The 26,390-nt window shown below is 44.6% G+C and overlaps 1 protein-coding gene across 1 annotated transcript in view; it reads left to right on the top strand.

Annotated features, from left to right (window-relative positions):
- Nucleotides 1–26,070, top strand: part of LOC121582728 (SHC-transforming protein 3-like) — a 97,562-nt gene extending 71,492 nt beyond the window's left edge. Inside the window, exons 8-12 of the mRNA XM_041898786.2 lie at nt 7,358–7,499; nt 12,877–12,982; nt 13,897–14,094; nt 24,516–24,811; nt 25,053–26,070. Coding sequence (XP_041754720.1) covers nt 7,358–7,499; nt 12,877–12,982; nt 13,897–14,094; nt 24,516–24,811; nt 25,053–25,184 — 874 coding nt within the window. The 3' untranslated portion in view covers nt 25,185–26,070. The remainder of the gene's footprint in view (nt 1–7,357; nt 7,500–12,876; nt 12,983–13,896; nt 14,095–24,515; nt 24,812–25,052) is intronic.
- Nucleotides 26,071–26,390: the final 320 nt, after the last annotated feature.

Raw genomic sequence — 26,390 nt, 5'->3', positions numbered from 1 at the left:
TGTCAAAGGACACCAGAAACAAAATTGTAGAACTGCACCAGGCTGGGAAGACTGAATCTGCAATAGGTAAGCAGCTTGGTTTGAAGAAATCAACTGTGGGAGCAATTATTAGGAAATGGAAGACATACAAGACCACTGATAATCTCCCTCGATCTGGGGCTCCACGCAAGATCTCACCCCGTGGGGTCAAAATGATCACAAGAACGGTGAGCAAAAATCCCAGAACCACACGGGGGGACCTAGTGAATGACCTGCAGAGAGCTGGGACCAAAGTAACAAAGCCTACCATCAGTAACACACTACGCCGCCAGGGACTCAAATCCTGCAGTGCCAGACGTGTCCCCCTGCTTAAGCCAGTACATGTCCAGGCCCGTCTGAGTTTGCTAGAGTGCATTTGGATGATCCAGAAGAGGATTGGGAGAATGTCATATGGTCAGACGAAACCAAAATAGAACTTTTTGGTAAAAACTCAACTCGTCGTGTTTGGAAGACAAAGAATGCTGAGTTGCATCCAAAGAACACCATACCTACTGTGAAGCATGGGGGTGGAAACATCATGCTTTGGGGCTGTTTTTCTGCAAAGGGACCAGGACGACTGATCCGTGTAAAGGAAAGAATGAATGAATGGGGCCATGTATCATGAGATTTTGAGTGAAAACCTCCTTCCATCAGCAAGGGCATTGAAGATGGAACGTGGCTGGGTCTTTCAGCATGACAATGATCCCAAACGCACCGCCCGGGCAACGAAGGAGTGGCTTCGTAAGAAGCATTTCAAGGTCCTGGAGTGGCCTAGCCAGTCTCCAGATCTCAACCCCATAGAAAATCTTTGGAGGGAGTTGAAAGTCTGTGTTGCCCAGTGACAGCCCCAAAACATCACTGCTCTAGAGGAGATCTGCATGGAGGAATGGGCCAAAATACCAGCAACAGTGTGTGAAAACCTTGTGAAGACTTACAGAAAATGTTTGACCTGTGTCATTGCCAACAAAGGGTATATAACAAAGTATTGAGAATATTTTGTTATTGACCAAATACTTATTTTCCACCATAATTTGCAAATAAATTCATAAAAAATCCTACAATCTGATTTTTGGATTTTTTTCCCTCATTTTGTCTGTCATAGTTGACGTGTACCTATGATGAAAATTACAGGCCTCTCTCATCTTTTTAAGTGGGAGAACTTGCACAATTGGTGGCTGACTAAATACTTTTTTTCCCCACTGTATATGGCAGGGCCAGCCATGAGTTGCCCGGCGATGCAGACCTCCCAAACGAACTAAATGCCTTTTATGCTCGCTTCGAAGAATTTAACACTGTGCCTTGCGTGAAAGCCCCTGTTTTTCTGGATGACTGTGTGATCTCAATCTCCGTGGCCGATGTGAGCAAAACGTTTAAACAGGTTAACAATCACAGACGGAATACCAGGACGCGTTCTCAAAGCATGCGCAGACCATCTGGCAAGTGTCTTCACCGACATTTTCAGTCTATCCTTGTCCCTGTTCCCAAGAGCTCCAAGCTAACCTGCCTAAATGACTATCGCCCTGTAGCACTCAGATCTGTAATTATGAATTGCTTTGAAAGGCTGGTCATGACACGCATCAACACAATCATCCTAGACACTCCAATTTGCATACCGCCCCAACAGATCCACAGATGACACAATCTCAATTGCACTTCACACTGCCCTCTCCTACCAGGACAAGAGGGGAAATAACTATGTGAGAATGCTGTTCATAGACTACAGCTCAGCTTTCAACACCATAGTCCCCTCCAAGCTCATCACCAAGCTAGGGACCCTGGGACTGAACCCCTTCCTCTGCAACTGGATCCAGGACTTCATGACGGGCCGGCCCCGGGTGGTGTGGGTAGGCACTGACACCTCCGCCATGCTGACCCTCAACACGGGGGCACCACTGGGGTGTGTGCTTAGTCCCCTCCTGTACTCCCTGTTCACCCACGACTACATGGCCACACACGATTCCAACACGACGCGATGCGACTTTCAATGTGTCAACCCACAAAAATCATATGGTCCAGACGACGTCAGCAGCAAGGCACTTCAGGCACTTCATGTGCAGAAAGGCAAATAGCCTAGTGAAAATTGTATTCATTGACTTCAGTAGCTCGTTTAACACCATCCAACCCCACCTACTGGTGGATAAGTTGGTGAATTTGGGTGTCAACTCTCTACTGATCAAGTGGATTAATAGTTTCCTTGTGAACCGTACTCAACAAGTGAAGTTTAACTCTGCCATCTCTACATCTAGAACAGTGAATACGGAGCCCCTCAAGTTTGTGTACTTTCACTGTACACACTGTACACAAACGATTGTCAAGCCTCTGACGCAGCCCACACATTTTTAAAATATGCAGATAACACAGCTTTTGTAGGTTTCGTCCACCCAGACCAAGCCTCTCGTCAAGGTTTTGACAGAGAAACGGCTAAATTCATCCAGTGATGTGCAGGTAACTTTCTTGAAATAAACATTAAGAAAACAAAGAGATGGAAATTGATTTCAGAAAGAACAAAACTCCACTAACTCCTACGAAGATCAATGGGGAATCAGTCGATAGTGACCACATATAAGTACCTGGGAATTGAAATAGACAATCAACTGAAATTCAATGACTGTGCCTTTGCAAAGATAAAGAAATTGCAACAGAGAATGTTTTTTTTACGCAAACAACCATTTTCATGTCGACCGCCATATCTTACAAATGTTCTATAAATCTGTCCTGCAGAGTGTGCTGTCTTTTGGTCTGATATGCATGTTTGGAAACATGCGAGTGCAAGACCAAGTCAAGCTTCAGAATTTGACTAAGACTGCGGGAAGAATAATTGGTATAGATCAAGAATCAGCCACCAAGCTGAACACAAAACTCATCCTCCTAAAACTTGAAAGCATTTTACAGGACAGTACTCATCCTCTTCACTCAAAATTCAGTCATAGCAGCAGCCAGACAAGGGGACATTTAAAACAGATATATATGGGGACTCTTTTATTCCAACAGCCATTAGGCTGTATAATAGATAGTCTGTTGGTCCCTTGAGTATACAGCATATTGCACTTTCACTTTAAATGTGTAGCTGTAGCACTTTGAATGAATTATATTGTGTAGTTTCTGTGTTATGTTTTATGTACCGTCTTTTTAAGCACGAGTCATGACCAAATGAATTTCCCCCTGGTGGGATAATAAAGTTGATCTGATTCTGGTAGGCCTGATCACCGACGGTGATGAGTCAGCCTACTGGCAGGAGGTCAGAGACTTCGCAGTGTGGTGCCAGGACAACAACCTCTCCCTCAACGTCAGTAAGACCAAGGAGCTGATCATGGACTATAGGAAAAAGAGGGGAGAGCATGCCCCCATCCACTTCGACAGGGCTGGAGAGGGTCGAGAGCTTCAAGTTCCTTGGCGTCCAGATCATTAAGGACCTAACATGGTCCACACACCTACACAGTCGTGAAGAGGGAATGGCAGCGACTTTTCCCCCTCAGGAGCCTGAAAATATTTGCCATGGGACTTCGGATGCTCAAAAAGTTATACAGCTGCACCATCGAGAGTTTCTTGACTGGCTGCATCACCGCTTGGTATGGCAAATGCACCGCCCTTGACCGCAAAGCGCTACAGAGGGTGGTGCAGACAGCCCAGGATATCACTGGGGCCAAGCTCCCTGCCATCCAGGTCCTCTATATCAGGCTGTGTCAGAGGAAGGCCCGAAAAATTGCCAAAGACTCCAACCACCCAAGCCATAGACTGTTCACTCTGTTACTGTCCGGAAAACGGTACAGGAGCATCGGCTCTTGAACCAACAGGTTCCAAGACAGCTCCTACCCCCAAGCTATAAGACTGCTAAATAGTCAATTAATGGTAGCCGAACTATCTGCACTGACTCTCTTGCACTGACCCTACGCACACTAACTAGACTATATATATATCACCACATTTTATCAACTGCAGTGCTAGCTAGCTGTAGCTTATGCTTTCAGTACTAGATTCATTCTGGATTTACCACAGGTGGACTCCATTCAAGTTGTAAAAACATCTCAAGGATGATCAATGGAAACAGGATGCACCTGAGCTAAATGTCGAGTCTCATAGCAAAGGGTCTGAATACTTATGTAAATGTGATATTTCATTATAAAAAAAAATATATATATATACATTTGCAAAAATGTCTTAACCTGTTTTTGCTTTGTCATTATGGGATATTGTGCGTAGATTGATGAGGGAAAAAAACTATTTAATAAATTTTAGAATAAGGCTGTAACGTAACAAAATGTGGAAAAAGTCAAGGGGTCTGAATACTTTCCGAATGCACTGTAGCTCCATTCCTATGTATTTTTTTTATTCCTCTTGTGTTACTATTATTATTATACATATTTGTTTTACTCTGCATTGTTGGGAAGAGCTCGTCAGCAAGCATTTCACCGTAGATTCTACACCAGTTGTATTCGGCACGTGACAAATACAATTTTATTTTATTTGATCATATACAATTTCAGTGTCTTAGAGTGATGGAATGTGCCATCCCTGTGGCCTCCGCAATGTATTAGTCCACTGAGACAGGACAAACCAGGCAGGTGTTTTGTGCACCATGAAAAAATATATATATTTGCGACCGCTCGACTAAAGAAATCTTGGTCGACCAACAGCATATCGACCAAACAATCGACCAGTTGACTAAATGTGGTCGGCCCTACTTAGTTTACAATGGAGATTGTTCTCAATGCCTCGGATTCTGAAATGTTTTCAGACCAAGTTCCAGACTCTCCCTCTCCATTGTCAGGGACACACCACCTCTAACCAGGCGGCTGCAGTCCGTTGTCTCTGTGCCCCACCACCGTTTCAGGCCTCACAAACAACCGGAATGTCGAGGCCGGCCTCTTACCGTCCTGCCCGCCGGAGCTTACCAGCCGCCCCTCCCCGCAGGCAGGAATGGCTCGGGCCCCCACCATCCCGCCGATCTACAGAACCTCTCCCCTCTGCTCCTGCTTCCATCTCAGAGCCATCCAAATCCAGACCTCCAGTGCTGTCGGACTAGACTGTTTCCAGGCTACAGAAGAAACTCAGGGAAAGAGGGATCCCGTTGCATCGTAATGACAACAAGGCCAAGCTGTTCCATCTGTACGTGGGCTCCTTGGGGGTAAGCACACGGCTTTCGCCCAGATGCAGCCGTAAACATCCTGGATGCCATGGCTCCACCCCCTGCCAAGAGCCTTCCATCACTCTCTGTGTGTCCTCCCATCCCCCCATCCCTCTTGTCTTTAGCGCATTTCCCTCCTCCTGTCCAATTATTTGGAATCTCCCCACTGCACTAATTGTCAGCTACTTTCGCTGCTGGGCCACCTGAATTATTCCATCAGGATCATCCCTCAAGGCCGCTTCTTCCTCTCCCACCTTCTCTCCCTGGCCGCCTCTGTGCCTTCCTAGCTTCACACCATGGTTTTTGACCCTCATGCCTCTCGGAGCGCAGGCTTCTGCACCTTCTCCTCGGTCATTGGAACGGTGTCACCTTTTTCTATGAAGAGTGTGTCAATCGCTGATTCTCTGTCACGTCTCCAATTTCAGAGATTCAGGCGCTTGGCCCCGTATGCAGAACCCCTACCAACCCCAGTCCCTCCTTATTCCATGATGACCTTCTTGTGAACCATCCACTCCTTCGCCTCATCTCCCAGTCACACCACTCCATCCTATCAGCCATTGCACCCTGTCCTCTTACTGGACAGCCTGGAGATTCTTCCAGCGTTTCCATATCATCTATCACCTGCCTTTTCCCTCCAACTACTTGGTTACCATGTCTGCCTTCATCACTCATGCCAACTCATCTTTCTCCATGCTGACATCCTCCATCCAGACGTACCTGGCCGGGATCAACTTCTTTCTCAAGTTGCTTACTGGGTCTCCATGTTCTTCCTCCTTTCACCCACAAGTCTCCCTTCTGCTCATGGGCCTCCAACGCACCGAAGTCAATCACCCCCTCACTGCCAACCCATCACACTTAACATCCTGTCTGCCTGCAACCAGATGCTGCGGTCTGGCTATCTCCATCGCAGTCTCTTCCACACTAGAATCAATGGTTCTTTTGCTATTTTTGGATTCCTGAGATGTTCAGAGTTTACATCCTCATCTGCTATCTACAACCCTTCTCGTCATTGCTGCGTGTCAGACGTCACCATCCTCGACAAAGATACCCTCATCTTCACCATCAAACACACCAAAACCGATCAGTTTGGCAGAACCACACCAGTCTACCTGTTCCAGCTACCATCTACCCTCAGCCCTTACGAACCACTTACCTACTTCCTGCAGCTCAGACAATCTCAACATGCCTCTCCATCCGATCCACTATTCATCACCGATTCTGGTTCCATCACCTCTCGCCAATGGTTCCATTCCCATCGGAGAAAAATACTACCCCTGTACAGCTATCCTGCTGACCAGTTCTCCGGACACTCCTTCTGCTTCGGAGCCGCCTCCATGGCATCCCGACACTGCATCCCTGACTTCACTGTACAACTCCTTCGGCCGCTGGTCCTCTCAAGCCTATCATTCCTTCATACGCTCTGACATCAACAACGTCAGGACAGGCCACAACATGCTCATCTCTCAGAACCTGCATTAACTCAGGCACAGTCCTCAAGTCTCTGCCTCATTTCACGGATACCATCTACCTCACACACCGTATCTTACCAACCAGACAAAAGAGGATTGGCTCCCCAGCTGAGTCTGGTTCCTCTCAAGATTTTCTTCCTTCAAAGGAGTTTTTTACTTGCCACTGTCGCTTCTGCTTGCTCTCCTGGGGTCTAAGGTTGGTTCACTCCATGGGCATCTCATCCGTATGCCTGTACTACCTCAACTATATCGCACCTGCTGTCCATAACGGCTCACTTCCTCTCCAGGGTCCGACTAACTTGGAGTTCTCTTTTTTAGGGATTGCCTTCACCACAGCAGCCTAACTATCACAACCTGACTGTGATGTCTACCTAAGACTCCAAGCCAAACCCTACAGAGTCAACCCCTCCGGATCCTTCATCTGCAGCCCATGGCTTTATCCGGTCCATTCTCATTTCCCCACTGAATCCTCATTCTCACATCCATTCAATGACCTCAATAAATATTCTAAAGCCATTTCATGTATGGTACTTAAAATCGTGAATCAAGACACATCTCCTAGAGAAATAAAGGTGTTTGTGCACACACTTGCACACAATTTCACAAAGGAAACACCTTAGAGACAACCAAATTAGACAAAAGTACTAAGAATATTTGTAGGAAGGGGCTCTATGAAGTGAGTCATGTGAGCAGTGTATTAACACTGCTGTGTTAACACTGCTCTGTCTTCGTGGTGTGATAACAGGATTCTAAATATGGAGGAGTCCATATGGACGGAGGAGGAAGAGGAGCCTGCTGAGCATCCATACTACAACAACATCCCCGGCAAGATGCCACCCTCCGGAGGGTTCATAGATACCAGGCTATGCCAGAACAACCAGACTGAGGTACAGTACAGTATGACACACCTCACCATATACAGTACCTACAACAGCTAGTACAGTATGCTACACCTATCTCAACAACCAACCTATAATAATATATGCCCCCTGGAGGGTTCATAGATACCCAGCTGAGCCGTGAGACCAGAGGGCAGGCAGAGGTAGAGTATGCCGGGATACACCTTGCCATACAATCTTTCTACCTCATCCACGCTGCCTCATCCACTGCCTATAATGTAATATTCCCCTGCAAGGCAGCCAGACAGCAGGGCAGGCAGAGGTAGAGTATGCAGGGCTACACCTCACCATCTACCTACCTCATCATCTGCCTATAATATATATACCACTTAGCAGAAGCTTTTATACAAGTTGACTTTCCAGACTGTGAGTGCATACATACATTTTTAGTATGTGTATATACAGTGCCTTCAGAAAGTATTCAGACCCCTTGACCTTTTCCACATTTTGTTACAGCCTTATTCTAAAATTGATTAAGTAAACCAATTTCCTCAAAATCTACACACAATACCCCATAATGACAAAGAGAAAACAGGTTTTTAGAAATTTTTGAAATACCTTATTTACATAAGTATTCAGACCCTTTGCTATGAGACTCGAAATTGAGCTCAGGTGCATCCTGTTTCCATTGATCATCCTTGAGATGTTTCTACAATTTGATTGGAGTCCACCTGTGGTAAATTCAATTGATCGGACATTTGGAAATGCATACACCTGTCAATATAAGGTCCCACAGTTGACAGTGCATGTCAGAGCTAAAACCAAGCTATGAGGTTGAACGAATTGTCCGTAGAGCTCCGAGATAAGATTGTGTCAAGGCACAGATCTGGGGAAGGGTACCAAAAAATGTCTGCAGCATTGAAGTTCCCCAAGAACACAGTGGCCTCCATCATACTTCAATGGAAGAATTTTGGAACCACCAAGACTCTTCCTAGAGCTGGCCGCCCGGCCAAACTGTGCAATCGGGGGAGAAGGGCCTTGGTCAGGGAGGTGACCAAGATCCCGATGGTCACTCTGACAGAGTTCTAGAGTGCCTCTGTGGAGATGGGAGAACCTTCCAGAAGGACAACCATTTCTGCAGCACTCCACCAATCAGGCTTTTATAATAGAGTGGCCAGACGGAAGCCACTCCTCAGTAAAAGGCACATGACAGCCCGCTTGGAGTTTGCCAAAAGGCACCTAAAGACTCTCAGACCATGAGAAACAAGATTATCTGGTCTGATGTAACCAAGATTGAACTCTTTGGCCTGAATGCCAAGCGTCACGTTTGGAGGAAACCTGGCACCATCCCTATGGTGAAGCATGGTGGTGGCAGCATCATGCTGTGGGGATGTTTTTCAGCGGCAGGGACTGGGAGACTAGTCAGGATCGAGGCAGATGAACAGAGCAAAGTACAGAGAGATCCTTGATGAAAACCTGCTCCAGAGCACTCAGGACCTCAGACTGGGGTGAAGGTTCACCTTCCAACAGGACAATGACCCTAAGCACACAGCCAAGACAACGCAGGAGTGGCTTCGGGACAGGTCTCTGAATGTCCTTGAGTGGCCCAGCCAGAGCTCGGACTTCAACCCGATCCAACCTGACAGAGCTTGAGAGGTTCTACAGAGAAGAATGGGAGAAACTCTCCAAATACAGGTGTGCCAAGCTTATAGCGTCATACCCAAGAAGACTCGAGGCTGTAATCGCTGCCAAAGGTGCTTTAACAAAGTACTGAATAAAGAGTCTGAATACTTATGTAAATGTGATATTTCAGTTTTTTCGTTTTTATAAATTTGCCCAAAAATTTGGAAACCTGTTTTTGCTTTGTCATTATTGGGTATTGTGTCGTGGTCAAACGTTTTGAGAATGACACAAATACTAATTTTCACAAAGTCTGCTGCCTCAGTTTTGATGATGGCAATTTGCATATACAGTGAGGGAAAAAAGTATTTGATCCACTGCTGATTTTGTACGTTTGCCCACTGACAAAGAAATTATCAGTCTATAATTTTAATGGTAGGTTTATTTGAACAGTGAGAGACAGAATAACAACAACAAAAAATCCTGAAAAACGCATGTGAAAAAGGTTATAAATTGATTTGCATTTTAATGAGGGAAATAAGTATTTGACCCCCTCTCAATCAGAAAGATTTCGGGCTCCCAGGTGTCTTTTATACAGGTAACGACCTGAGATTAGGAGCACACTCTTAAAGGGAGTGCTCCTAATCTCAGTTTGTTACCTGTATAAAAGACACCTGTCCACAGAAGCAATCAATCAATCAGATTCCAAACTCTCCACCATGGCCAAGACCAAAGAGCTCTCCAAGGATGTCAGGGACAAGATTGTAGACCTACACAAGGCTGGAATGGACTACAAGACCATCGCCAAGCAGCTTGGTGAGAAGGTGACAACAGTTGGTGCGATTATTCACAAATGGAAGAAACACAAAATAACTGTCAATCTCCCTCGGCCTGGGGCTCCATGCAAGGTCTCACCTCGTGGAGTTGCAATGATCATGAGAACGCTGAGGAATCAGCCCAGAACTACACGGGAGGATCTTGTCAATGAAATCAAGGCAGCTGGGACCATAGTCACCAAGAAAACAATTGGTAACACACTATGCCGTGAAGGACTGAAATCCTGCAGCGCCCGAAAGGTCCCTCTGCTCAAGAAAGCACATATACAGGCCCGTCTGAAGTTTGCCAATGAACATCTGAATGATTCAGAGGAGAACTGGGTGAAAGTGTTGTGGTCAGATGAGACCAAAATGGAGCTCTTTGGCATCAACTCAACTTGCCGTATTTGGAGGTGGAGGAATGCTGCCTATGACCCCAAGAACACCATCCCCACCATCAAACATAGAGGTGGAAACATTATGCTTTGGGGGTGTTTTTCTGCTAAGGGGACAGGACAACTTCACCCCCAAAGGGATGATGGACGGGGCCATGTACCGTCAAATCTTGGGTGAGAACCTCCTTCCCTCAGCCTTGGCATTGAAAATGGGTCGTGGATGAGTATTCCAGCATGACAATGAACCAAAACACACGGCCAAGGCAACAAAGGAGTGGCTCAAGAAGAAGCACATTAAGGTCCTGGAGTGGCCTAGCCAGTCTCCAGACCTTAATCCCATAGAAAATCTGTGGAGGGAGCTGAAGGTTCGAGTTGCCAAACGTCAGCTTCGAAACCTTTATGACTTGGAGAAGATCTGCAAAGAGGAGTGGGACAAAATCCCTCCATGTGTGCAAACCTGGTGGCCAACTACAAGAAATGTCTGACCTCTGATTGCCAACAAGGGTTTTGCCACCAAGTACTAAGCCATGTTTTGCAGACGGGTCAAATACTTATTTTCCTCATTAACATGCAAATCAATTTATAACATTTTTGACATGCGTTTTTCTGGATTTTGTGTTTGGTATTCTGTCTCTCACTGTTCAAATAAACCTACCATTAAAATTATAGACTGATCATTTCTTTGTCAATGGGCAAACGTACAAAATCAGCAGGGGATCAAATACTTTTTTCCCCTCAATTAATTGCAAAGTCCCTCTTTGCCATGAAAATGAACTAAATCCCAAACAAACATTTCCACTGCATTTCAGCCCTGCCACAAAAGGACCAGCTGACATCATGTCAGTGATTCTCTCATTAACACAGGTGAGAGTGTTGACGAGGACAAGGCTGGAGATCACTCTGTCATGCTGATTGAGTTAGAATAACAGACTGGAAGCTTTAAAAGGAGGGCTTTGCACAAAAAGGGCTTCACATGCAAGGATATTGCTGCTAGTAAGATTGCACCTAAATCATCCATTTATCGGATCATCAAGAACTTCAAGGAGAGAGGTTCAATTGTTGTGAAGAAGGCGTCAGGACGCCCAAGAAAGTCCAGCAAGCGCCAGGACCGTCTCCTAAAGTTGATTCAGCTGCGGGATCGGGGCACCACCAGTGCAGAGCTTGCTCAGGAATGGCAGCAGGCAGGTGTGAGTGCATCTGCATGCACAGTGAGGCGAAGACTTTTGGAGGATGGTTTGGTGTCAAGAAGGGCAGCAAAGAAGTTCCTTCTCTCCAGGAAAAACATCAGGGACAGACTTATATTCTGCAAAAGGTACAGGGATTGGACTGCTGAGGACTGGGGTAAAGTCATTTTCTCTGATGAATCCCCTTTCCGATTGTTTGGGGCATCCGGAAAACACCTTGTCCGGAGAAGACAAGGTGTGCGCTACCATCAGTCCTTTGTCATGCCAACAGTAAAACATCCTGAGACCATTCATGTGTGGGGTTGCTTCTCAGCCAAGGGAGTGGGCTCACTCACAATTTTGCCTAAGAACACAGCCATGAATAAAGAATGGTACCAACACATCCTCCGAGAGCAACTTCTCCCAACTATCCAAGAACAGTTTGGTGACGACCAATGCCTTTTCCAGCATGATGGACCTTGCCATAAGGCAAAAGTGATAACTAAGTGGCTCGGGGAACAAAACATCAACATTTTGGGTCCATGGCCAGGAAACTCCGCAGACCTTAATCCCATTGAGAACGTGTGGTCAATCCTCAAGAGGCGGGTGGACAAACAAAAACCCACAAATTCTGACAAACTCCAAGCATTGATTATGCAAGAATGTCAGGATGTGGCCCAGAAGTTAATTGACAGCATGCCAGGGCGGATTGCAGAGGTCTTCAAAAAGAAGGGTCAACACTGCAAATATTGACTCTTTGCATAAACTTAATGTAATTGTCAATAAAAGCCTTTGACACTTATGGAATGCTTGTTATTATACTTCAGTATACCATAGAAACATCTGACAAAAATATCTCATTACACTGAAGCAGCGAACTTTGTGAAGACCAGTACTTGTGTCATTCTCAAAACTTTTAACCATGACTGTAGATTGACGAGGGAAAAAAACAATTTAATCAATTTTAGAATAAGTCTGTAATGTAACAAAATGTGGAAAAAGTCAAGGGGTCTGAATACTTTCCGAATGCACTGTAAGTATGTGATCCCTGTTGGACTTGAATCCACTCTCTTGTCATTGCTGGTGTCGCACTCTTACCAACTGGGCCACACAGTAACACAAATCAACATGAGGCATACGTACATCATCATCAGCTAGAAATACACTACTTTGGGATACCGGAATTCCCAGGTTGTCCAATCTACATCTACCTCATCCATCCTACGTCATCCTCCCACAGAGCCTACATATGTCATCACGGGCTAGAAATACATACTGTTAGCCTTTGGGATTTGATTTGCTTCCCAGTGATGGATGAGATAGATACTGCTAAGGAAGAAAGTAAGGAAGGAATAAAGAGCATGCTGAAGAGGTGGTATTTTTTATTTTTATTTACTAAATTCTGTTGTTCTTCCTGTCTGTTTCTCTCCAGCAACAGGCTCCACGGGCTGGGGTGGACCAGACTTACTACCAGGGCAGACACTGTGGAGAGAGCTGGGGAGAGGACAGGAGGCCTACTGGGATACTGGTCCAACAGGGTAAGAGAGGATCTCTGTCTCTCTCTCTGTCTCTGGTCTCCAGTGGTGGACAAAGTACCCAATTGTCATACATAAAGTAAAGATACTTTAATAGAAAATGACTAAAGTAAAAGTGAAAGTCACCAAGTAAAATACTACCTGAGTAAAAGTCTAAAAGTATTTGGTTTTAAATATACTTAAATATCAAAAGTAAAAGTAAAAGTATATATCATTTCAAATTCCTTATATTAAGCAAACCAGATGGCACCATTTTCTTGTTTTTTAATTTATGGATAGCCAGGGGCACACTCCAATACTCAGACATAATTTACAAACTAAGCATGTGTGTTTGGTGAGTTGGCCAGATCAGAGGAAGTAGGGATGACCAGGGATGTTCTCTTGATAAGTGCGTGAATTTTGAAAATGTTCCTGTCCTGCTAAGCATTCAAAATGTAACACATACTTTGGGTGCCAGGGAAAATGTATGGAGTAAAAAGTACATTATTTTCTTTAGGAATTTTGTGAAGTAAAAGTAAAAGTTGTCAAAAATATAAATAGTAAAGTAAAGTACAGATACCAAAAAAAACGACTCAAGTAGTACTTTAAAGTATTTTGACTTAAGTACTTTACACCACTGCTGGTCTCTGGTCTCTCTTGATCTTGATCATAAACTCCCATCTCTCTCTCTCTCTCTCTCTCTCTCTCTCTCTCTTTCTCTCACATAACTTTGTTAGTTCACAATGTTTATATCTTATATTGTTTTTACTAACTGATAACTCCTCCCAAGTAAGAAGAGAGAGACTTTATTGTCCATTTTCTTCAACATTTACATTTAAGTCATTTAGCAGACGATCTTATCTTTTCAGATCACATAAATTGAAATTAGTCTTTCTTGCTTATAACTTTTTGCTTTTAACTTTTGCTTTTATGTCTAGGATCATGGGACATCTACAGTCTGCCCGTCGGGAAGAGTCCAGTACCAAAAACGGGGGATGCGCCTACGTACGTAAACACCCAGCAGATCGACGCCCAGCTGCTGGCTGCGCTGCAGGCTGAACAGGACAGCATGGCAGCCGAGGGGGCAGAGGGCACAGCAGCCAAAGACAGACTCATGAAAGACCTGTTCGACATGAGTAAGAAGAACTAACCTACTGCTTACATTGCTAATGCTAATAGCACTAGCATATTCATATTCAACATCTATAAAAAGAATAAACTAACTGCTAATGCTAATAACACTAGCATATTCCTTTTCAACATCAATAAGATAATGAAACTAACCGCTAATTGCTAATAACACTGGCATATGCCTAGCCAATGAGCCAGTCCCAAAACGATCTTTACCCATCCCTTTGGCCCTAACCCTTCAATGTTTGCTGATCTGAAGGTGAAATAAATATGGTAGAAGCGTTTCCATTACACTGCCTATACCTATCCAGACATGCTAAAATCAATGTATAATAATATTAATATACTGTATAATATATGCCATATAGCAAACGCTTTTATCCAAAGCGACTTACAGTCATGCGTATTAACATTCTTTATGTATGGATGGGAATCGAGCCCACTATCCTGACTTTGCAAGAGCCATGCTCTACCAACTGAGCTACAGAAGACCACACATAGGACGACACAATCGAGGAGTCAGGGCCAAGGGGGAGGGATAGAGAGTGATTTGGGACTGGCTGAACATGTCCCCTGTAGCTCAGTTGGTAGAGCATGGCGCTTGCAACGCCAGGGTTGTGGGTTCGTTTCCCACGGGGGGCCAGTATGAAAATATATGCACTCACTAACTGTAAGTCGCTCTGGATAAGAGTGTCTGCTAAATGACTAAAATGTAAAAAAATTATAAGAAGAAGGAACTAACCGCTAACATTGCTAATGCTAATAACTAGCATATTCCTGTTTAACATCTATAAGAAGAAGAAACTAACTGCTAATCGCAAGTTGCTAACACTAATAATAACATTATCCTACTCCAACCAGGAGACATTATTATAATTACAGAGGTGATCTGGTTATTGTTTCCACCAGGGATCTGCTTTGTGTTATAATAACACTATGTCATATCCAAGACAAAAGGAAGATACAGTTGAAGTCAGAAGTTTACATACACTTAGGTTGGAGTCATTAAGACCAGTTTTTCAACCACTCCACACATTTCTTGTTAACAAACTATAGTTTTGGCAAGTCGGTTAGGACATCTACTTTGTGCATGACACAAGTAATTTTTCTAACATTTGTTTACAGACAGATTATTTCACTTATAATTAACTGTATCACAATTCCAGTGGTTCAGAAGTTTACTTACACTAAGTTCACTGTGCCTTTAAACAGCTTGTAAAATTCCAGAAAAGGATGTCATGGCTTTAGAAGCTTCTGATAGGCTAATTGACATCATTTGAGTCAATTGGAGGTGTACCTGTGGATGTATTTCAAGGCCTACCTTCAAACTCAGTGCCTCTTTGCTTGACATCATGGGAAAATCAAAAGAAATCAGCCAAGACCTCATAAAAAAAACTGTAGACCTCCACAAGTCTGGTTCATCATTGGGAGCAATTTCCAAACGCCTGAAGGTACCACGTTCATCTGTACAAATAATAGCACGCAAGTATAAACACCATGGGACCACGCAGCAGTCATACCGCTCAGGAAGGAGACGCGTTATGTCTCCTAGAGATTAACGTACTTTGGTGCGAAAAGTGCAAATCAATCCCAGAACAACAGCAAAGGACCTTGTGAAGATGCTGGAGGAAACAGGTACAAAAGTGTCTATATCCACAGTAAAACGAGTCCTATATCGACATAACCTGAAAGGCCGCTCAGCAAGGAAGAAGCCACTGCTCCAAAAACGCCATAAAAAAGCCAGACTATGGTTTGCAACTGCACGTGGGGACAACGATAGTACTTTTTGGAGAAATGTCCTCTAGTATAATGAAACAAAAATATAATTGTTTGACCATGATGACCATCGTTATGTTTGGAGGAAAAAGGGGAATGCTTGCAAGCCGAAGAACACCATCCCAACCGTGAAGCGCAGGGGTAGCATCATGCTGTGGGGGTGTTTTGCTGCATGAGGGACTGGTGCACTTCACAAAATAGATGGCATCATGAGGAAGGAAAATTATGTGGATATTTTGAAGCAACATCTCAAGACATCAGTCAGGAAGTTAAAGCTTGGTCGCAAAATGGTCTTCCAAATAGACAATGACCCCAAGCACACTTCCAAAGTTGTGGCAAAATGGCTTAAGGAAAACAAAGTCAAGGTATTGGAGTGGCCATCACAAAGCCCTGACCTCAATCCTATAGAAAATGTGTGGGCAGAACTGAAAAAGCGTGTGAGCGAGCAAGGAGGCCTACAAACCTGACTCAGGAATTGGCCAAAATTCACCCAACTTATTGTGGGAAGCTTGTGGAAGTCTACCCGAAACGTTTGACCCAAGTTAAACAATTTAAAGGCAATGCTACCAAATACTAATTGAGTGTATGTAAACTTCTGACCCACTGGGAATGTGATTAAAGAAATAAAAGCTGAAGTAAATCATTCTTTCTACAATTATACATTTCACATTCTTAAAATAAAGTGGTGATCCTAACTGACCTAAAACAGGTAATTTTTACTAGGATTAAATGTCAGGAATTGTGAAAAACTTAGTTTAAATGTATTTGGCTAAGGTGTATGTAAACCTCCGACTTCAACTGTAACTCTGAGGACACTGACACGGTGAAAACCTTCCCCCAACCAGAGGTTTATATTTATAATTGTTATATGGATATTGTAACTTAGACACAGGGAGTCTGGAAGCAAGTGCAGTGTGAGTTTAATGAAAACGAACATGGAACCAAAACAAAACAAGAGAACCGTCTAACAAGGAAAACATAACCAATACTACCTGAAGAGTGATGCTAGGGAGTGCTAGATAAAGGGAGAGTAATCAGGGTAGTGATGGAGTCCAGGTGTGCCTCATGATGAGGCGCAGGTGTGCGTAATGAGGGTTGCCAGGTGTGCGTAACGATGTGTTGCCAGGACCGGTGGTTAGTAAACCGGCGATGTTGAGTGCCGGAGAGGGGGAGCGGGAGTAGACGTGACAGTAACTCCCCACAGCCCGAGGGCGTGGAAATCTCAGATGATGTTGGGATCTAGAATGTCGTCCACCGGAATCCAACACCGCTCCTCTGGACCGTACCCCTCCCAGTCCCCAAGGTACTGGAGCCGACCCCCATGACGTCTGGAGTCCAGGAGGGATCTGATGGCATAGGCGGGACCTCCCTCAACGTCCAGGGGAGAAGTAGGGGTGTTGTGGGGGACGGCTTCAGCCAGGGCACCAGGAACCACCGGCCTGAGGAGGGAGACATGAAAAGAGGTTGAGATTCGCTAGTTAGTGGGGAGCTGTAATCTATATGTCATCTCGTTGACCCTCCGGAGAACCTTTAACGGCCCCACAAACCGGGTGCTCAGCTTCTTACAGGGCAGGCGGAGTGGGAGGTTCCTGGTGGAGAGCCAGACGTGATCACCAGGATGGAACACGGGAGCCTCACTGCGGTGGTGATCCGCCTGCTCTTTCTGGCGCTGGAGCCTCACGCGCCTGAACCACTCGTCCACCGCAGGAGCTTTGGTCTGTCTCGGGGTCCACGGAGCCAGGGCCGGCTGATAACCCAGAACAAACTGGAAGGGAGTCAGCCCGGTGGAGGAGTGATGCAAAGAATTCTGGGCGTACACCATCCAGGGAAGGAATTGGGCCCACTCCCCCTGCCAGTCCTGGTAGTGACTCCTCAGTAACTTCCCCAGCTCCTGGTTCATCCTCTCCTCCACCTGCCCATTAGACTGAGGCCGGTACCGGGAAGTGAGGCGGACCGTGACCCCCAGCTTCTCCATGAAGGCTTTCCATACCCGTGACGTGAATTGGGGGCCACGGTCGGGGATGTTGTCCTCCGGAAGGCCATAGTGCCGGAAGACCTGCTGGAACAGTGCCTCAGCGACCTGGAGAGCGGTAGGGAGACCAAAGAGAGGGATAAAACCGCAGGATCGGGTTCCCTCACCAGAGCTTGGCGGATGTCCACATCTACGTCCCACAAAACGGGGCCAACGATACAGGAGGACCGATTGATGGGCTGAAGGACACTCACGGAACCCTCCACCGACGTGGAACCACAGGGTGTGGGAAAGCAGGTCCTTCGACATCCTGGTCACCAGGCGGTGATTCTCATCTTAGACCAGGAGATGGTGGGTTTATGAAGTTGAATCGACGGGAGGCCGAGGATGACTTTGTGCACAGGTGTGGAGGTAATGAGGAAGTGAAGGCTTTCCTGGTGCTTGGGTCCTACGGTGAGAGTGAGTGGTGTGGTGACGTGCGTAATAGTTCCGGATCCCAACGGTCGTTTTTTCCAGGGCTTGGACCGAACAAGGAGAGGAGAGTGGGTATGCAGTGATGTTGAGTGAGGAGACGAGGGCCTGGTCGATGAAATTCCCCGCGGCACCAGTCCACTAGAGCCGTAAAGACAACACCTGAGAGACAGCCAGCCAGTGAAATATAAACCAGGAAGGGTTTGGCGGAAAACGATGAAGGAATACACACACCTACACTGGGAGACGGATGATCACAGGTCTGTCCCTCTGCCCCAGTGGACTTCGGGTTAGGTCATCCATAGTCGAACGCAGTTGGGCCAGCTGATCGTGGTGTTGGTGGAGTAGGTGTCCCTGTTCGCCGACCGTCTGGTATATACAGTGGGGAAAAAAAGTATTTAGTCAGCCACCAATTATGCAAGTTCTCCCACTTAAAAAGATGAGAGAGGCCTGTAATTTTCATCATAGGTACACGTCAACTATGACAGACAAATTTAGAAAAAAAAATCCAGAATATCACATTGTAGGACTTTTAATGAATTGATTTGCAAATTATGGTGGAAAATAAGTATTTGGTCACCTACAAACAAGCAAGATTTCTGGCTCTCACAGACCTGTAACTTCTTCTTTAAGAGGCTCCTCTGTCCTCCACTCTTTACCTGTATTAATGGCACCTGTTTGAACTTGTTATCAGTATAAAAGACACCTGTCCACAACCTCAAACAGTCACACTTCAAACTCCACTATGGCCAAGACCAAAGAGCTGTCAAAGGACACCAGAAACAAAATTGTAGACCTGCACCAGGCTGGGAAGACTGAATCTGCAATAGGTAAGCAGCTTGGTTTGAAGAAATCAACTGTGGGAGCAATTATTAGGAAATGGAAGACATACAAGACCACTGATAATCTCCCTCGATCTGGGTCTCCACGCAAGATCTCACACCGTGGGGTCAAAATGATCACAAGAACGGTGAGCAAAAATCCCAGAACCACACGGGGGGACCTAGTGAATGACCTGCAGAGAGCTGGGACCAAAGTAACAAAGCCTACCATCAGTAACACACTACGCCGCCAGGGACTCAAATCCTGCAGTGCCAGACGTGTCCCCCTGCTTAAGCCAGTACATGTCCAGGCCCGTCTGAAGTTTGCTAGAGTGCATTTGGATGATCCAGAAGAGGATTGGGAGAATGTCATATGGTCAGATGAAACCAAAATATAACTTTTTGGTAAAAACTCAACTCGTCGTGTTTGGAGGACAAAGAATGCTGAGTTGCATCCAAAGAACACCATACCTACTGTGAAGCATGGGGGTGGAAACATCATGCTTTGGGGCTGTTTTTCTGCAAAGGGACCAGGACGACTGATCCGTGTAAAGGAAAGAATGAATGGGGCCATGTATCATGAGATTTTGAGTGAAAACCTCCTTCCATCAGCAAGGGCATTGAAGATGAAACGTGGCTGGGTCTTTCAGCATGACAATGATCCCAAACACACCGCACGGGCAACGAAGGAGTGGCTTCGTAAGAAGCATTTCAAGGTCCTGGAGTGGCCTAGCCAGTCTCCAGATCTCAACCCCATAGAAAATCTTTGGAGGGGAGTTGAAAGTCTGTGTTGCCCAGCGACAGCCCCAAAACATCACTGCTCTATAGGAGATCTGCATGGAGGAATGGGCCAAAATACCAGCAACAGTGTGTGAAAACCTTGTGAAGACTTACAGAAAACGTTTGACCTGTGTCATTGCCAACAAAGGGTATATAACAAAGTATTGAGAAACTTTTGTTACTGACCAAATACTTATTTTCCACCATAATTTGCAAATAAATTCATGAAAAATCCTACAATGTGATTTTCTGGATTTTTTTTTCTCATTTTGTCTGTCATAGTTGACGTGTACCTATGATGAAAATTACAGGCCTCTCTCATCTTTTTAAGTGTGAGAACTTGCACAATTGGTGGCTGACTAAATACTTTTTTCCCCCACTGTATATAATATATATATATATATACAGTGAGGGAAAAAAGTATTTGATCCCCTGCTGATTTTGTACATTTGCCCACTGACAAAGAAATGATCAGTCTATAATTTTAATGGTAGGTTTATTTGAACAGTGAGAGACCGAATAACAACAAAAAAATCCAGAAAAACGCATGTCAAAAATGTAATAAATTGATTTGCATTTTAATGAGGGAAATAAGTATTTGACCCCCTCTCAATCAGAAAGATTTCTGGCTCCCATGTGTCTTTTATACAGGTAACGAGCTGAGATTAGGAGCACACTCTTAAAGGGAGTGCTCCTAATCTCAGCTTGTTACCTGTATAAAAGACACCTGTCCACAGAAGCGATCAATCAATCAGATTCCAAAATCTCCACCATGGCCAAGATCAAAGAGCTCTCCAAGGATGTCAGGACAAAGATTGTAGACCTACACAAGGCTGGAATGGGCTAAAAGACCATCGCCAAGCAGCTTGGTGAGAAGGTGACAACAGTTGGTGTGATTATTCGCAAATGGAAGAAACACAAAATAACTGCCTGGGGCTCCATGCAAGATCTCACCTCGTGGAGTTGCAATAATCATAAGAACAGTGAGGAATCAGCCCAGAACTACACGGGAGGATCTTGTCAAATGATCTCAAGGCAGCTGGTACCATAGTCACCAAGAAAACAATTGGTAACACACTACGCCGCGAAGGACTGAAATCCTGCAGCGCCCGACAATGACCCAAAACACACGGCCAAGGCAACAAAGGAGTGGCTCAAGAAGAAGCACATGAAGGTCCTGGAGTGGCCTAGCCAGTCTCCAGACCTTAATCCCATAGAAAATCTGTGGAGGGAGCTGAAGGTTCGAGTTGCCAAACGTCAGCCTCGAAACCTTAATGACTTGGAGAAGATCTGCAAAGAGGAGTGGAACAAAATCCCTCCTGAGATGTATGCAAACCTGGTGGCCACCTACAAGAAACGTCTGACCTCTGTGATTGCCAACAAGGTTTTTGCCACCAAGTACTAAGTCATGTTTTGCAGAGGGGTCAAATATTTATTTCCCTCATTAAAATGCAAATCAATTTATAACATTTTTGACATGCGTTTTTCTGGATTTTGTTGTTGTTATTCTGTCTCTAACTGTTCAAATAAACCTACCATTAAAATTATAGACTGATCATGTCTTTGTCAGTGGGAAAACGTACAAAATCAGCAGGGGATCAAATATTTTTTCCCTCACTGTATATATATCTCTTCTGCTGCTTCCATATTTTTGAGATAGTATTCTGTAACGTAGAGACAGGGAGTCTGGAAGCAAGTGCAGTGTGAGTTTAAGGAAAACGAACCTGGATCGAAAACAAAACAAGAGACACGTCTAACAAGGAAAACATAACCAATACTACCTGAAGAGTGATGCTAGGGAGTGCTAGATAAAGGGGGAGTAATCAGGGTAGTGATGCGTAATGAGGGTTGCCAGGTCTGCGTAATGATAGGTTGCCAGGACCGGTGGTTAGTAAACTGGTGACGTCGAGCACCGGAGAGGGGGAGTGGAGTAGACGTGACAGATATTCAGATATATTTGACAAACAAATAACATGTATGCCACATTGCTCCTTATAATTATAATGTAGAGGTGAATTAAATCCCCTTACATTTATTTCTCAATGGATGCGGGCCGTGTGTTTACATATTGGTTATAGTAGGTTCTTTATCTGTATTCTTCCCCCTCCTTTACAATCTGTGAAGAATTTACTGAAGTAAAATATGTATGTAAATATAGTATATATGTAAATTACTTAGCCTTCATTTCTCAGAACAAGAATAGACTGACGAGTTTCAGAAGAAAGTTATTTGTTTCTGGTCATTTTGAGCCCGTTATCGAACCCACAATTGCTGATGCTCCAGATACTCAACTAGTCTCAAGAAGGCCAGTTTTATTGCTTCTATAATCAGCACAACAGTTTTCAGCTGTGCTAACCTAACCTAACCTAAGGGTTTTCTAATGATCAATTCGCCTTTTAAAATGATAAACTTGGATTAGAAAACTCAACGTGCCATTGATGGTTGCTGATAATGGGCCTCTGTACGCCTATGTAGATATTCCATTAAAAATCAGCTGTTTCCGGCTACAATAGCCATTAACATTAACAATGTCTACGCTGTATTTCTGATCAATTAGATGTTATTTTAATGGACAAAATAATTGCTTTTCTTTCGAAATCAAGGACATTTCTAAGTGACCCCAAACCTTTGAATGGTAGTGTATTTTAAAATACATGTTGCGTTCTTTGAAATATAAGGCCATATACAGTGCATTCGGAAAGTATTCAGACCCATTGACTTTTTCCACATTTTGTTACGTTACAGCCTTATTCTAAAATGGATAAAAAACTATAATAATCCTCATCAATCTACACAAAAATACAAAAATAAAACAGAAATACCTTATTTACATAAGTATTCAGAGCCTTTGCTTTGAGACTCGAGCTCAGGTGCATCCTGTTTCCATTCATCATCCTTGAGATATTTCTACAACTTGATTGGAGTCCACCTGTGGTTAATTCAATTGATTGGACATGATTTGGAAAGGCATACACCTGTCTATATAAGGTCCCACGTGAGGTCGAAGGAATTGTCTGTAGAGCTCTGAGACATGTTGTGTCAAGGCACAGATCTGGGGAAGGGTGCCAAAAAATGTCAGCAGCATTGAAGGTCCCCAAGAACACAGTGGCCTCCATCATTCTTAAATGGAAGAAGTTTGGAACCACCATGACTCTTCCTAGAGCTGGCCGCCCGTCCAAACAGATCAATCGGGAGAGAAGGGCCTTGGTCAGGGAGGTGACCAAGAACCCGATGGTCACTCTAACAGAGCTCCAGAGTTCCTCTGTGGAGATGGGAGAACCTTCCAGAAGGACAACAATCTCTGCAGCATTCCACCAATCAGGCATTTATGGTAGAGTGGCCAGACGGAAGCCACTCCTCAGTAAAAGTCACATGACAGCCTACTTGGAGTTTGCCAAAAGGCACCTAAGGACTCTCAGACTATGAGAAACAAGATTCTCTGTTCTGATGAAACCAAGATTGAACTCTTTGGCCTGAATGCCAAGCGTCACGTCTGGAGGAAACCTGGCACCATCCCTACGGTGAAGCATGGTGGTGGCAGCATCGTGCTGTGGGGATGGTTTTTAGTGGCAGGGACTGGGAGACTAGTCAGGATCAAGGGAAAGATGAACGGAGCAAAGTACCGAGAAATCCTTGATGAAAACTTGCTCCAGAGCACTCAGGACCTCAGACTGGGGTGAAGGTTCACCTTCCAACAGGACAATGAACCTAAGCACACAGCCAAGACAACACAGAAGTGGCTTCGGGACAAGTCTCTGAATGTCCTTGAGTGGCCTAGCCAGAGCCCGGACTGAAAATAGCTGTGCAGCGACGCTCCCTATCCAACCTGACAGAGCTTCAGAGGATCTGCAGAGAAGAATGGTAGAAACCCCCCAAATACAGGTGTGCCAAGCTTGTAGCGTAATAACCAAGAATACTCAAGGCTGTAATCGCTCGCAAAGGTGCTTCAACAAAGTACTGAGTAAAGGGTCTGAATACTTATGTAAATTTGATATTTCCGTTTTTTTATTTGTAATACATTTGCTACATTTTCTAAAAACCTGTTTGCTTTGTTCATATGAGGCATTGTGTGTAGATTGATGAGGGAAAAAAGCAATTTAATCCACTTTAGAATAAGGCTGTGGAAAAAGTCAAGGGGTCTGAATACTTTCCAAATGCACTGTATGGCCATATATGACTTTTCCGTATGGGATATTTCAATTACTGCCAAGTGCCTACTCGTGGTGTAATTATTTCCAGAAATAAAACTAAAGAGGTATTAAAGCATAACTACACAGATATACTGTATAGCATAGCACATCTCACCATAGTGGTCCTCTGTAGCTCAGCTGGTAGAGCACGGCGCTTGTAACTCCAAGGTAGTGGGTTCGATCCCCGGGACCACCCATACACAAAAATGTATGCACGCATGACTGTAAGTTGCTTTGGATAAAAGCGTCTGCTAAATGGCATATTATATTATTATTATTATTATTATACATTATCATACATTATATGGCTTACATTGTCCATGCTCCCCTTTGTATCTGCACAGGCCTATTTTCATCATATTGTGCTCGCTGCTCATGATCTTTCACTACATGTTTTCTTTATCCCACCACCACAGAGCCTTTGGAGGATGCTATCCTGACCCAGTCAGCAGTCCCTGCCCTGCACAAGGCTGGGTCTGCGGATAACTCCAGCCCCCTGTTGGTGCGCTCAGCTTCCTTCAAGGCCCAGGATGAGTTGGAGGGTCAGTCCTGGTACCACGGAGAGATGAGCCGACGGGACGCAGAGACACTACTGCTGGATGATGGAGACTTTCTGGTTAGGATGAGCACCACCAACCCTGGGTCGTACGTACTGACGGGCATGCACAATGGACTGGCCAAACACCTACTGCTGGTGGACCCAGAGGGCACGGTGAGCAGGGAGCGAGGGAGGGGTGGGTGGGGGAAGTGTGTGTGTGTGCGTGCTTGCTTGCGTGCGCGCGTGCGGGCGCATGTGCGTGCGTGCATGAGAGAGTGAGGGAGCGAGAGAGAGAGAGTCTGCGAATGAGTGTGATACACAGAAAAAGAGAGATAAGAGAGAAAGCAATGCGTAAGGAGAGAAAGAGACAGAGATATATTTTGCCTGTATGCTACTTTACTCTATCTTTTTAAAGGTACGGACAAAAGATCACATATTTGACAGCATCAGTCACCTGATAAACCATCACCGTGACAACAGCTTGCCCATAGTGTCTGCAGGAAGTGAACTGTGTCTGAATCAGCCTGTAGGCAACAGGAAACAGTGACGATCTACGCGCATTGCCTGATAGAAGATGGAGTTCTGAAACTGAAACCTCCAATCCCTCCTGAAAACCTGAAACTAGAATATATTATGGTTGAAAAAGGTTACTTAACGATGATGACAGTGTCTTGGAAGCGGTTTGTGGCTGGGCAAACTCTCGGGCCGCAAAGGATGATGAGAAAGAAGAGGTTTGCTGATAAAAATTATTTATATAACTATTATTATTTTGATGTGATGATTGAAATGCTATATTTTTTAGGCATATAGGTGCATTTGGGACATATATGTTGATTTGGTGTTTTAAAAACAAAAAAGAACTACTGTTAGTAGTTTAGATGATGAAGTGCAAATCGACCTCAAGGAGGGGAAAGAAAATTGTATTTTAGAAAAACCAGAAATTTTCATTTTGTGTATCAAGCACAACCAGATTTACACAGTCATTGGTAAGTAAGAGTTACGTAGAGGAGAACAACCATTTGAAAATGCTTTTGAATTTGAAACTATTTTAGGATTATTTGTCCTTTATCGCAGCTATAGCGTGATGACATTCACTTTGGGTCACTTATGAATCTAGCCTGGTCACTGATCTGTTTGTGCTCTCTTGCCAACACTTGTGGGCTGGACAATGACAGTGACCATAGCCCATAGGAGTTGGCAAGACAGCACAAATGGGTTTGGGACCAGGCTGTAATGAATCTGCTTTATGGGAACTAAAGACTTGAATATGTTTAGCTTTATAGTAGTCACAGTGTGTTGGGGTCAGGGGTCGCAACTTTTTATAGTGCTGTCAACATGGCTTTAAAGATACTATGTGAATCTCAATTGTATTTCCTTGATTCCTCGCGTCCTCTCTCCTTGCCTCTTCAAAATGCATTGGAGGAGAAAGGGAAAGGGGGATACCTAGTCAGTTGTACAACCGAATGCATTCAACTGAAATGTGTCTTCTGCATTTAACCCAACCCCTCTGAATCAGAGAGGTGTGGAGGGCTGCCTTAATCAACATCCAAGAAATGATAGCCTTGTGTAACCCACATTCTGTTTCACTCTGGTTTTACGAGGCTAAAGATCAGAGGGGAGGAACCTCGGATCTTCTGCTACAATGTGCTTTGATAAGGAGACGAGGAAGGAGGATGTGAGGAATCAAGGTAATACTATTGAGATTCATCCACTGACATTTTTTCATTCTTTTTGTGTCACTGCAGTTGCATGA

Source organism: Coregonus clupeaformis, chromosome 15 (genome assembly GCF_020615455.1).
Source record: "Coregonus clupeaformis isolate EN_2021a chromosome 15, ASM2061545v1, whole genome shotgun sequence".
Taxonomy (NCBI): domain Eukaryota; kingdom Metazoa; phylum Chordata; class Actinopteri; order Salmoniformes; family Salmonidae; genus Coregonus; species Coregonus clupeaformis.
The sequence above is the reverse complement of the archived record's forward strand: the minus strand, read 5'-3'. Positions and strand labels throughout refer to the sequence as shown.